General features: G+C 33.4%; 2 protein-coding genes across 2 annotated transcripts; one reads left to right on the forward strand and one right to left on the reverse strand.

Annotated features, from left to right (window-relative positions):
• Positions 1 to 4,986: 4,986 nt before the first annotated feature.
• LOC111693944 (histone-lysine N-methyltransferase KMT5B-like) lies at positions 4,987 to 7,402 on the reverse strand. The gene is made up of 6 exons (XM_023460206.1): positions 7,389 to 7,402; positions 6,278 to 6,372; positions 5,795 to 6,208; positions 5,471 to 5,608; positions 5,060 to 5,392; positions 4,987 to 5,000 (listed from the first exon to the last, which is right to left on the reverse strand). Exons 1-6 carry the CDS (start codon positions 7,400 to 7,402, stop codon positions 4,987 to 4,989), a joined length of 1,008 nt encoding a protein of 335 aa, XP_023315974.1.
• A 285-nt stretch (positions 7,403 to 7,687) lies between these two features.
• On the forward strand, positions 7,688 to 11,793 carry LOC111693945. Its single transcript, XM_023460207.1, has 5 exons — positions 7,688 to 7,784; positions 8,821 to 9,027; positions 9,106 to 10,776; positions 10,845 to 11,485; positions 11,557 to 11,793. Exons 1-5 carry the CDS (start codon positions 7,688 to 7,690, stop codon positions 11,791 to 11,793), a joined length of 2,853 nt encoding a protein of 950 aa, XP_023315975.1.
• The last annotated feature ends 1,886 nt before the right edge of the window (positions 11,794 to 13,679 follow it).

Below are 13,679 nucleotides of genomic sequence, written 5' to 3' on the forward strand. Positions count from 1 at the left end.
TGCGTGCAACGCGTCTGCAGGAAGTAAGCAACGAGACGCGCACACGCATATAATATACAGAGGCGACGTTGCTTCGTTTCTCAACGCAATTCGACGATCTCGCGTCTATATGCGCGCCTCGTTCCCTTCCATCTCACGCGTCTCTCTTGTAGATGTACGCGTGCATCATCATCATCATGATCATCATGATCATCATCATCGTGGGCTCATATTCGCGTGTTCCATACGCCTTGCTCGTGTGTGCATGTGCACACGAGGCAGCAACAGCAGCATCCGCTCCCCTTTCTGCCTCTGTTGCTGCGGCTGCTGTTGCTGCTGCTTCTCTCGTGCAGGCTCCGATGATAACTACCGTGGCACGTATGTATACAATATTATACGTATACGCGAGAGAGAGAGAGCGACAACGACGCGACGCGCAGTTGGCAGAAAAAAAACCATCGCTCGCTCGTGTGCTATACGACTGGCGAGCAGCGGCGTGGCTGCCGCGCTGCACTGCGCACAAGCCTCTGAACACAGGCCCTCGTATATATATATATATATATACACACAAGACGCTTTTCTGGTACAAAACCCGATATGGAGGTCAGTTTTCTGGTAAATTGGCACTTATCTGGTAAATACCAGAAAAATTCTATATGCAACACATTTTTCTGGTAATTACTTGAAATTGAGTTCTTCGATTTCTGGTAAACCAGATATGTAGTTTTTAACTAATCTGGTAAACTAGAAAGCTGTTTTAGTATTTATGTGGTATTCCAGAAATTCATTTATCTAGTTATCTGGTATCCCAAAATAAATGTAGGTATAAAAATAAAATTTATTAATAAGGTAAGTAAAAGTTTTTAACATTATCATCACAATACTATAGTTCATCAATCTTGCGCTTCCAGAATCTCTGAATCGAAATATCAACGACATTCAACGTTATATAATGAGTCATTTTAAAAACGATATGAAAAGTACAAAGACCTATTATCACCTTAGAAAAATTACTAGTCTGGACTCAGATTAATATGGTCATGAATTTTTGGAAAAAAGATCTATACATTCGTTTTTGAAGCCCAATATGAGCCTTTTTTTATGAATGATTCACGCTAAACGATCCTCATTAGCTCTAGGTGGAAGATACTGAAACGGTGTCAACAATAACGAGACTCCATTACAGTTTGAAAAATATAAAAAAGTTAAACATCGATAAATGGTATGTATTAATAAAGTTTTCAATTACACGCGAAACAAATTTAAATGTAATTCAACGAATATTTATTGATGTAATTAGATTTCGGTACGTCGTGCAAATTCGGTTTCTCTATTACTTTGATGTTTTTTTCACGTAAAATTATTTCTCGGATTCTTTTAATTGATGACAATGATAACTTTTCAGATAAATGTATGCAGGATATCATGCGTTGAATCCATAATGAAACTAATATTGATTTTCAAAATGTGTTAGAAATAATTAATACGTAGGGTAGTCAGACCAATCAATGACTGGGTACCAGTAAATGACCATTTTAGAAAATATCATATGAAAAACAATTAAAAATAAATTTGTATGGACGTAATTCAGTCCTTTAGTAAACGATGCAACTTGATTTCTATGTTCGATCATAATTTAACGAGGAAAAACGATAATTGTTGCATATCCAAAAGTGGTCATTTATTGGTCGAAAGCGGTCAATCACTGGTGTAAGTACCCTATGTTGTAATGGAATATTTAACTACTTCTAGAGCGTGTGCCAAAATAATTTAACGAAGTCCGACTGAAGTAATTAGATTTCAGTACGTCGCGTAAATCCGGTTTCAGACCAATTCCATCGTTTTTTCCTTGTCAATTATTGCTTAAGAAAGATATTGAAATAATTTTGACTATTTAAATGACGGTATACGAAGTTTTATTTGCCAAAGACATAACTATTAACATTGTTAATGAAGTTAAGAACTTACACACTACTTATCTAATGCACTGAGCTTCGTGAAGGGGGACCAGGGAAACCTCGGCAGAGAAAAAATTTGTCCAAAAAATTTCAAGATACTTGACAAGTCAAAAATGAATGATGATAAACACTTGCTAAAATGATACTTTAGGTATCTATTGAAATAATTGAGATTTTTGTGTGTCGTGCTAGTGCGGTTTCAGTCTTTGTTTTTGTTATACCAGTAGAAAAATATTGCTTCGGACGGCAACTAATACAATTTTGTCTTTTTAAATAAAAGTATGCATAGATTCATTCATGTAAACAATAATATCATCGATATTTTTGATTCAGTAAAGAACTTACACGACAATCTCCTAATGCTCCAAGCTTCGTAAGCAAACTGAACATCGGATCCGACCAGATTTGTAAAAAAATTTGCAAAAGACTTATGAGTCAGGATTTAATAATTAGAATGTTTGAATTAGGTATTGATTAACTTACAGATCATTTTTTAGGTTGATACATTATGTATCTTTTAAAATAATCGACATTCTGGTGTGTCGTGCAAATCCGGTTTCGGCCTTATTTTTCGATATACTAGTGAAAAATTATTGCTCCAGACGGGGATTAATGCAATTATTCCTTTTTAAATAAGATTCATTCATGTAAACAATAATATCATCGATATTTTTGATTCAGTAAAGAACTTACACGCAAATCTCTTAATGCTCTAAGCTTCGTAAGCAAACTGAACATCGGATCCGACCAGATTTGTAAAAAAATTTGCAAAAGACTAGTAAGTCAGGATTTAATGCTTAGTATTTTTAAATTGAGTACTGATTTGCTTACAAAACAATTGCAAGGATGATACTTAATAAATTTATGGAAATAATCGACATTCTGGTGTTTCGTGCAAATCCGGTTTCGGCCTTATTTTTCGATATACTCGTGAAATATTATTGCTCCAGACGGGGATTAATGCAATTATTCCTTTTTTAATGATAGTATGCATAGATTCATTCTTGTTTGCAATAGTAAAATTATTAATTTTAATGAACTGGAGAACTTACACGCAAATCTCTTTATGCTCTAAGCTTCATAAGCAAACTGGACCTCGGCTTTGAGCAGATTTGTGAAAAGAGTTGCAAAAGACTCATAAGTAAGGATTTAATGATGAGTATGTTTAAATTAAGTTATGATTTGATTAAAAAACAATTTCTGGGATGATACATACTAAATCTATGGAAATAATCGACATTCTGGTGTGTCGTGCAAATCCGGTTTCGGACTTTTTTCTCGATACACTCGTGAAAAATTATCGCTGCAGGCGGGAATTGATGAAATTATTTCTTTTTTAATTTTAGTATGCATAGATTCATCCGTGTTAGCAATGGCGAAATTATTATTTTTAATGAATTGGAGATTTTCGAGAAATCTCCTCGGTCTCTAAGCTACGTAAGCAAACTAAACCTCGCCTCCTACCAGATTAGTAAAAAAATTTGCAAAAGACCTATAAGTCAGGATTTAATGATGAATATGTTTAATTTGAGTTTTGCTTCGTTTTAAAACAATTACTGGGATGATACATAATGAATCTATGGAAATAATCGACATTCTGGTGTGTCGTGCAAATCCGGTTTTGGGCTTTATTCTCGATATACTCGTGAAAAATTATTGCTCCAGACGATGATTAATGAAATTATTTCTTTTTCAATGATAGGATGCATAGATTCATTCTTTTTTGCATTGGTAAAATTATTAGTTTTAATGTACTGGCGAACTTACTCGCAAATCTCCTAGATCTCTAAGGTTCGTAAGCAAACTGGATCTCGGCTTAAACCGGACTTGTTAAAAATATGCTCAAGACTTGTAAATCAGGATTTAATGATTAATATGTTTAAATTGGGTATTAATTCGCTTCATAACATTTGCTAGGATGATACATTGCGTTTCTATTAAAATAATTAAGATTTTTGTGATCGTGCGAATCCGGTATCGGCCCTATTTCATGTTTTTTCGTTTGTATAATTGTTGTGATGGACCCGAATTAATATTATTAAAACTATTAGAACAAAAATCGTTGAACGCTGTGAGCTGCGAAATCGGGCTGGACTTCAGCTGTGATAAGATTTGCCAAAATTTTCTCAATTACTTCGTGTGTTAGAAATTGATATATGTATACATGAATGGAGTATTGTTGTGCTATAATAACATGTGCTAGGGTATTTTGTCAGTTATTCATTGTGATAATTTAGTTTTCGGTATGTCGTGAAAATCCGGTATTGGCCCTATTTTATGGTTTTTTGCTTGTAAAATATTTGCCCCGGACTAGAATTTATATAGTGATTCCTTTTCGAAAGATGAAAGCGTGTCAGCCATCCGAGGTCAGAGGTAGTTTGCGTCCTGTCGGCCGTGCCTCAGGAACTTTTCGACGACCCCGACATAGCCGGCGAGGCAGGCTACGTGAAAATGCGTCAGGCGCGTCTGACTCACATAATTCGCCTCGTGTTAGTCGTAGATGCTGAATAACTTGGGGAAGATCTTGTTCACGCGAAAAATCGTGCAGATGATTTTAGGCATGTAGCCGGCCGCCGCGTGCAGCACCGTGACCCGTTCCAGCATCCGGCTTGCCGTCGCGATCTTAGTGAGGGGCGTCGTCCTTGTAGCTGCTTATGTACACGAAGTCGATGAAACGCTCGCCACGGTGCTTGTGCTCATCGCCGCAAAAACTCACGGGTTCAAAAGACTCATAAGTCAGGATTTAATGATTAGTATGTTTAAATTGTAAATTTAATAGATTTATTCGTGAAAGCAATAATAAAATCATTATTGTTTTTGAACCGGAGAACCTATTTAATTATCGTCCTATAATGATTTTTGATAGGAGAACTATGCTTAATAATTGCTGTGCATTACGAGTCTTGAGGACGGTTAAGAACTAAATTGTGAAGACAATAATTTATTGTTATTTTTCAATTATATTTTTAACAGATGAAACAAGTATCATTGAACGAGAATCTAGTTAAATAATAAAGATATTGATCTCTTAAGTTTCTTAAGTATGACATCATGTTCTGTAATCTGGAAACAAAAAAACTAAATAAATTTTTGAAATGAAAGTTAATTTAATTTAGACTTACAAAGGTGAATTTTTTTGTGTTTCCAGATCGTTGACTTAGAATAATGTCCCTGACAAGTAGGACATTGAACTTTTTCAACGTTAGAGGCATTCTTCTTGGGTTTTTTGACAGGGATCATGGTCCCAGTTATTTCAAAGTACATTCCATAACCTTTGCTTCTTAGATTTGATAAAATGGCACTTCTCAATTTTTTATCTTTGCATTTCATCAATTTTTGAACATCTTTCTCGTTACTGTGTACGCTCTGGATGTGATCAGAGAATCGACTTTTAAATTTTTTGCAGAAAGGGCAAAATGGTCTTTTTTGTTTGGGAGTGTCATTTTTATAATTATCTAAAAATAAAAAAATGTAAATGTTTGTATAGATAAAATAAAGTTAGTATAGATAATATGATAATATAAAAGCTGTACCGGTCATTGACTTTTTGTAGTCCTCCAAACTTATTTTAGGCAAAATTACTTTCAATATTTTGTCAGTTTGAATGCTATCAGTAGTCCTCCTCTTGTTCTTTTCCTTATACAGATACAGTTCAGACTGAAATGAAATGTCTGAAATAAAATACAATGAGGGAATGAATAATATTCTTTTATTAAATTTGAGGAGCAGGGGTTATGGACTCTAGCATGAAATGACTGGAAAAGTCATCAAAGTTGATTTTTACAGCTCAATACTGTAAAAGGAATGTTAAAAATATTTATGCCCCCTTTGAGCCCATAAGTATAAGCTTCAATTACCTTCGTTTGTTGTTGAATTTTCAAATCCAAAAAAATCTGCTTCCAGAGTAGAGTTAAGTTGATCATATGATGCATTCTGAGTGGAGTCGAGTTCATCGTTTATTGTTTCCAGAGTAGAATTAAATTCATCATGTGATGCTTTCTGACTGGAATCAAGCTCATCATTCAGTACTTCCAGATTAGTATCAAGTTCATTATTTGGTGCTTCATTTGATATCTTTATTGTATCAATGGGCTTGCAAAATGAGCATTCACAATTTTTATTATCACTGTCAAAGTAGTTATCTCCATAGTAGACAAATAATTCCTCTCCTTTTTGGATTTTCTTCAAACTTCTAAGTTTTACATAACTTGGGTTTGAAGATACGTATTCACAATTTGGTTTACAGTGATGATTGATGAATGCTATTGTGCCTAAAAACACACATGACTTCCTTGACGAATTAATCAAAATAGAGAACTGTTGATCATCTTTGAGCATACTTTCATGTTCATTTCTGAGTGGTTTATAAATACCAAATACACCTTGTATTATGGTTTTTTCTTCAATTTCACATGTTGCTACAACTTGCAGGCCTCTGTGATTTTCAAGAGAATATTTAAAGCAATTTTCTAAGCAAATACTTTGATTTTTGAAAAAATTGATGTATAACTTTATATATAATTCTATATGTTTTTGATTTAGAATGTTATAATGCTCTGCCAAGTTGAATTCCTTAATTATATTGAGAAATATTTTCAAGATACAATCCTGCTCAAGTTCTAGAATTTTAAGCACATAATTTTTTGTCCAATATAATTCAAACTTTTTTATTGGATTAATATTTGACTCTTCCCTCATCATTTTTACACCAGGATATAATGGTTTGATTAATAGAATTTTCAATAAATCATCTAGCTTACACAGGAGATTTGCATCCATTGCGTTAACGCTTCCTTTAGTTTATTTCACTAAGATATATACTAACAGGTTAGTTTTAACACCAGTTGGTGACACTTCAAAAGTTCAATATTACTTTACTATTATTCTCTAAAATTATTCACAGGTTAGTTTTAGCAGCAGCACGTGACACTTAAGATTAACTTATGGCTGAAAAATTGCCGAGAAATTTGCATATTACAATATTTTGGCGTAATACAATTGCCAGTTATATATTTCTTTTAATATACCACTACACTTCAATGCAAGTCTGATTCGGGTTTGTGTAAAGTAAAACTCCTTGGTCGTCCGTCGCAAAATGTAGGTTTCGACTGAACTGTGCAACGGTCGAGTGGCGTTCACAGTCGAAGAATGAGACTTGATCAACGAGTAGAAAAAGAAGACTGAACTGCGCGGAAACTCCGTCACTCGGCGAGGCGCTGTCAACACCACTTCTCGAACGCCTGCGTGGTGTGCTCGCTTGATTCAATCTCACACCACACTGTGCGTGTACAGAGCCAAGCCGAGTGACGGAGTTTCCGTGCAGTTCAGTCTTCCTCCTCTGTTCAAGCAGCTCACGAATCGAAGCGTCTATTTTGCAACAGACAGTTGATCGAGTCTCATTCTTCGAATGTGAACGCCCGTCGACCGTTGCACAGTCTAGTCGAAACCTACATTGGAGCAACCATTTTGCGATCTACTGACAAAGAGTTTTATTCATTTGTAATAGAGTCAATTCACATAAACGCGAACCTAATTTGCATTGAAGTGAAATTAAAAAAAAATATGTAACTGGCAATTGTATTACGCCCAAAAAATTTTAATACGCGAATTTCTCGGACAGAAACCCGTCCTACTAATCGAATTGGAGCAGCCATTTTGTAACCGACTCAGCTCGAGTGTAACATTTGTTATAGTGTGTTTGGAGCGGAGTGAAAAAAAATACTATCGAAACGGATACGAGCTTCGAAAATATGGACGAAAACGTTGATTCAATCATCATCGATGAAACAAAAAAGAATGAACCTGATAAAAAAGCTTGTAACGAAGAGGTTAATTTGAAAGAACATGGTAAAATATATTCTCTCATTTTTTCGATTTGCATGAATGATATGAAATGGTATTTGAATTTTTTTTAATATTAAAAAATATTTAGCGTCGCTTAGATGAAACGCATTTCTCTAGTTCGAAGCTCTTGTAAATATACCCTATAAAATATATATATAATTCACAATCAAGAAAATTTTCGGTAATTTCGGTATGTCGTGCAAATCCGGTATCGGCCCTTTTCATAGTTTTGGCTTGTAAAATTTTTGCCTGGCACTGAGATATATAAAATTTTGACTTATCAAATGACGGTATGCAAAGATTCATTCGTGATAGCCATAATAAAATTGATATTGTTTATTGAGTGGAAAACTTAAACAAAAATCGTCCAATGCTCTGAGCTGCGAAAGCGAGCTGAACTTCTGCTTTGATAAGATTTGCCAAAATTTTCCGAAATACTTTTTGTGTCAGAAATTAATATAAGTATACATTGATATATAATTCTGTATAAATTTCGGTGTATAGATCTGCTAAAATAATATATGCCAGGGTATTTTGTTCATTATCTATTGAGATAATAGAGATTTCGGTATGTCGCGTAAATCCGGTATCAGCTCAAATTCATGGTTTTTTGCTTGTAAAATTGTTGCTCCAGACCCGAATTAATATCATTATGACTTTTTGAAAGATGGAAGCAAAGATTCATTCGTAAAAGCCTAATAAAATTAATATTGTTTATTAAGTGTATAATAATTCCCGATAATCGTCACTTGCCAGTTTTCATTTGTTTAGAATAATTAAATCACCGACTTATCCAATTATTGATTTTTCTCATGCTTTTTAACCTTTTGTAATGATCATTAATAACAATAGCTGTAAACAATTTTAAAATCAAGTAATACCCCATTTGCACGATGCAGCGAAAATCAAACCTCTATTTGCTTCGAGTAGAATGCTCATATTACTTTCTAATTTTATAAATGTTTTTCATATGTTTAATAAACAATTTTTATATTTATCGGGGATTAAAATCTTGATTTTTTCATCATCTTTGTTTCAGAAACATCATTGGATCAAGTTTCAGAAGTGGAAAACGTTGAAAAGATTGAAGAAACGCAAGTAACAAAAGTTATGGATAAATTAGAACTTTCAAACACCGTTACAAACTTGTTTAATCTATCTGAAGACTTCGAAGATGCAAATGCTAAGACATTTGATACATTTGATAATGAATCTGATGATATTATGTCAGACCAAGATATTGAAGGTTTTACATAAAATATTGTTTATGCAATAAATATTTAATGTTAAATTTTTTTCATGATAATTTTTATTTATTTTTTAGAAAAAGAGAATTTACGCACAGATCTTACTGTAGGATTGCCAGAGATTTCTCCTATTCCATCTGGTTCAAGGACACGTTCTGGTAGATGCATTAAAAAACGTCTATCGACGCAGATCGAAGACGAATCAAGTGAAGAATCTGTTGATGAAGATGAATATCATCCAAATGGTAAAGAAGATCAAGATTCTGAATCAAGCAGTGACGAAGATGTAGAACAAGTATCAAATAGAAAAGGCCAAGATGATACACCTACGGAAAATACCAGTGGAAATCTTCAAGCGAGCACTAGTAATGAAAGATGCCTAACTATGAATCAAATCGTTCCGTATTCATCGGAAGGTGGTAAATGGTACCAAAAGAAGAATTTTTGTTATTATTGCCATACTATGCAAACAAGAATTGATATTCATTTAAAAAATGCACACTTGGACAAACCAGAAGTTTTACAGGCGTCATTAATGAAACCCAAGTCTAAAGAAAGACGTAATGCGCTTGGTGCAATTCGTTTGAAAGGTAATGATTTTTACAATAAAAATAAAACTTTCAACCCAGAAGGAAAAATCATAGCTTCTCGAAGGCAAAGAGTGAGTAAAAATGGTACTCCCTTGAAACCTAAAACTACAAAAAATAAAGCTTTCCCAATCAAAATGATGTGTCCATACTGCGATATTTATCCTGCGTATAAAAATTTGCAAAACCATGTAAGGAACACCCACGGCGTATCACATTTTTCAAATACCAAAAATACGCTTGGCTTATCAAAGAAAAAAATGGGCTTATGTCATTTAAGAGCCTCAGACCTCGTAAAAGATCACATTTTACCGAAACTCAAGATGGATAGCATTGGAGCCGTTGCTCGCATGGACTTAATGATTATACTATATGCTAATAAATTCGTCATTCGTTATATGAATATCGACCAACAAGCTTATGTTCGAGCGCACATGCGATTATTAGCCAAGCTTTTAATAGCAATCACCTCCATAAATTCAAAGCTAACCGACTTAATAGATGTCTTTAGACCTGTATATTGGCCTATAGTTCTGGATGCAATAAAATTGGTATCAGAATACGACGCAAAAACAAATCGATTTGCGGTTATTTATAATGCTGAAACAATTCCGATTCTACTGAGAAAGTGTATCAAGATTTTGAAAAACGAATTCACTGTGCACGAAGATAAAGAGAAATTGGAATATTTACTAGGGTTTGAATCGGTATTCGAAGATGATGTGGAGGTACAAATTGCATATACTGCAAATATTGGTCGCAAAGAATTCATAAGACACGGCGAAGAGAAAAAGTTACCGGAAACTGAACATATTTACACATTTGAGAAATTTTTGTCTTATAAACGCAATTTAAGTATGAAACATTTTGATTCCGGAAAAAGTGAATATGAACATTATTTGAATATTATGCAGACTACTGCGGTAAGAATATTAATTTATAACAGACGGAGACCCGGAGAAGTCAGTAAAACTTTATTAAAAGATTATGCTCATGCCAAAGCAGCTGATCCAAGCAGTGAATTTTTTAAGCGTTTAACTGAAGAGGAACAAAAACAAAGATTAAAATATACTCGCATTGATATCCAAGGAAAAAAGCTGACGGAAAAGGCTCTCTCTACATTACAGACGAAGATAAAACTGCTATCGAACTGCTTTTACGGTACCGACAAGTATTCAGAATTAATCCGTCAAACATATATTTATTCGCTTTGCCAAATGATGCTACAGGCGTAGATAGACATGTTAAAATAAGTGAATTACTAACAAAGTTGAGCAAAGAGTGTTCTCAAACATTTAAAGAGATGGATGACAAAACAATGAGGGGAAATCTGCTGCGCCAACATATTGCTACGTACAACAGTACGACTAAAGATGGTGAAAAAAATCGTACTACTCTTACCGGTCATTTGGGTCACTCTGAGAAAGTTCATAATAAACATTATAGAAGAACTATTGATGGAGAGGACGTTTTGGTGACCCAAATTTTAGATTCTGCTAGTAAAATGAATGACAAGGATAATACTAGCAATATATCAGAATTCGACGAATCAAGTATAACTTTAAACAGTTCAGTAGTTGACTCGAATACAAGTGAACTCGAAGCATCATTAAATGCAGTAGAAACATCTGAACAGGATTCGACTGCGAATTCCTCTATGAATGTAGAAACTGATGATTCTGAAAAACATTATGTACCTTTATCAGATTTTAGACTATCATCTAAGAGAGCAAAGTCATTCAAAAGTCAGTATGAGCCTTCACCTAAGAAAGCAAAATTACACGAAAGTAAATCTATGAATCCACCAAGGAAGAGTCAATCAAAAATCAAAAAGTCCAAAGAATCAAAAAATTCATCTATGAGAGAAATGGTTACGAAAAAAAGTAAGTAAATTTCAATATTAATCGATACATCGGTATTTTAATTTTATTATGTTTCCAGATTTTGCAACGAGACGAACATGGATATGAGGATGAAAAAACTCAATTTGAAAAAGCTTTCGAAATGGCTATCTGCACAGGCAGATATCCTACTGCAACAGAGATCCGTGATGCCCAAAAGAAATACCCGTCACTTGCTGAAAGAAGTGAACAAACGATTCGGACAAGATTTTCAAATCATTATAGAAAAAATGAAGTAATTAAAAATTCTAAACCTAAGAAATACGGTAAATATTAATAGTATAAACTTTTTCCACTATTACCATTATTTTTTAACACTATTTCCTATTATTATATAATGTAACGTAAATTATATTTTTGTTTGGAACATCGAGAGAATAAAATTGAGATTTTCTTGTCATTAGCTTGTAAAAAAAGTCTATTAGGCCTAGCCAACTTTTTTTAATTAAAATAAAAAAAATGTCAACATTATTGTTTATTTATAGCTTGGAAAAATAATACTAAATTTTCTTGTTATTTGCTTGTTAGAAAGCCGATCTGGCTGAGTAATATAAATATTGTTTATCAAATAAATTTGATGTTAATTTAAATAAAATGATGGTTATTGAGTAACGTTGGTAATAAAGAGCTTTGATAAACACATAATTTTTTTAATTCTTAAAACAACTTACAAGTATAAAAAAGTGCGTCTTAAACACGTGTATATTGCTTCATAAACGTACTGGACCTCGACACTGACCAAATTTATCAAAAATTTTAAAAATGCTTATAAATGATAAATATGTTACAATAGAGTGTTAGTTTGCTTCATCAACGTATGGCTTGATTATTCATACAGTATCTATTAATTAGGTGAAGATTTCGGTATGTCATGCAAATCCGGTTTCAGTCCTATTTCATTGTTATTTCCTTGTAAAATTGTTGCTCTGAACGGGGTTTAATATGATTTTAACTATTTGAATAACGTTATGCAAAGTTTTTTCGTGACCGACAAAAATTAATATTGTTAGTTGAGTAGAAGAACTTACAAACTAACAGTATAATGCTCTGAGCTGCGTAAGCGTAGTGGACCTTAACTCTGACAAGATTTATCAAAAATTCTTGCAAATACTTGATAAGTAAGGATTATACGATAATTATGTTTCAATGGATTGTTAATCTGCTTAAAGAACGATTGCTAGAATAATGCATAAAGTATTTATTGAAATAATTAGGATTTTGATACATCGTTTAAATCAGGTTTCAGTTCTATTTAATCGTTTTTTCCTTGTAAGGTCATAGCTTCGGACAAGGATATAAAGAATTTTGACTATTTGAATAACGGGGTGCAAAGTTTTATTTGTGGAAGACATAAAAAAATTCATATTGTTAATGGGGTAGAGAATGAACATAATATTTTTCCAATGCTCCAAGCATCGTAAGGGCACTCGACCCCGTCTCGGACGAGTTTTGTCGAATAATTTGAAACGATTAAATATATCGGGAATTAATGACATATTTTAATAGAGTGTAAGTTTGCATACAAAAACGTATAGAAGAATTATTCATTTAGAATGTATTGATATGATTGCAATTGCGATATGTTGTGCAAATCCGTTATCAGCTCTATTCGATAGTTTTCAGCTTGTAAAATTATTGCCCCGATCCCGAATCTATATTATTAGGACTTTTCAGCTGATGGTAAGCATAGATTCATCCGTGAAAGCAATAATGACATTATAGCGTTTATTGGGTAGAGAAGTTACACACTATTCGTCTAATGCTCTGAGTTTCATAAGCGTACTATACTTCGACACTAACTAGATTTATCAGAAACTTTTGAAATAACTTGATGAATCTGGTATAAAAAATTAGCGAAAGACTAATAAGTCTGGATTTAATGTTTAGTTTTATTAAATTAAGTGTTAAGTGCTTTCAAAACAATTGCTGGAATGATACATAATAAATCTATGTAAAAAATAGACATTTTGGTGTGTCGTGCAAATCCGGTTTCGGCCTTTTTTTTCGTTATGCTCGTGTAAAATTATTGCTCCGAACGATGATTAATGCAATGTTTCTTTTTGAATAATAGTATGCATAGATTCATTCGTATATGCAATTGTAAAATCATTAGTTTTAATGAAGTGGAGAACTTACACGCCAATCTCGTAGCTCTATGCTTCG

Source organism: Trichogramma pretiosum, unplaced genomic scaffold (genome assembly GCF_000599845.2).
Source record: "Trichogramma pretiosum strain Unisexual culture from Peru unplaced genomic scaffold, Tpre_2.0 scaffold140, whole genome shotgun sequence".
Lineage (NCBI taxonomy): Eukaryota > Metazoa > Arthropoda > Insecta > Hymenoptera > Trichogrammatidae > Trichogramma > Trichogramma pretiosum.

Coding starts and splice junctions, on each gene's coding strand:
- LOC111693945 (XM_023460207.1), top strand. CDS start 7,688: ATGGACGAAAACGTTGATTCAATCATCATCGATGAAACAAAAAAGAAT. Junction 7,785..8,820: donor GGTTAATTTGAAAGAACATG/GTAAAATATATT, acceptor TCTTTGTTTCAG/AAACATCATTGGATCAAGTT. Junction 11,486..11,556: donor ATTCATCTATGAGAGAAATG/GTTACGAAAAAA, acceptor TTATGTTTCCAG/ATTTTGCAACGAGACGAACA.
- LOC111693944 (XM_023460206.1), bottom strand. Junction 6,209..6,277: donor ACTCAGAAATGAACATGAAA/GTATGCTCAAAG, acceptor GTGTGTTTTTAG/GCACAATAGCATTCATCAAT. Junction 5,393..5,470: donor CTACAAAAAGTCAATGACCG/GTACAGCTTTTA, acceptor TTTTATTTTTAG/ATAATTATAAAAATGACACT.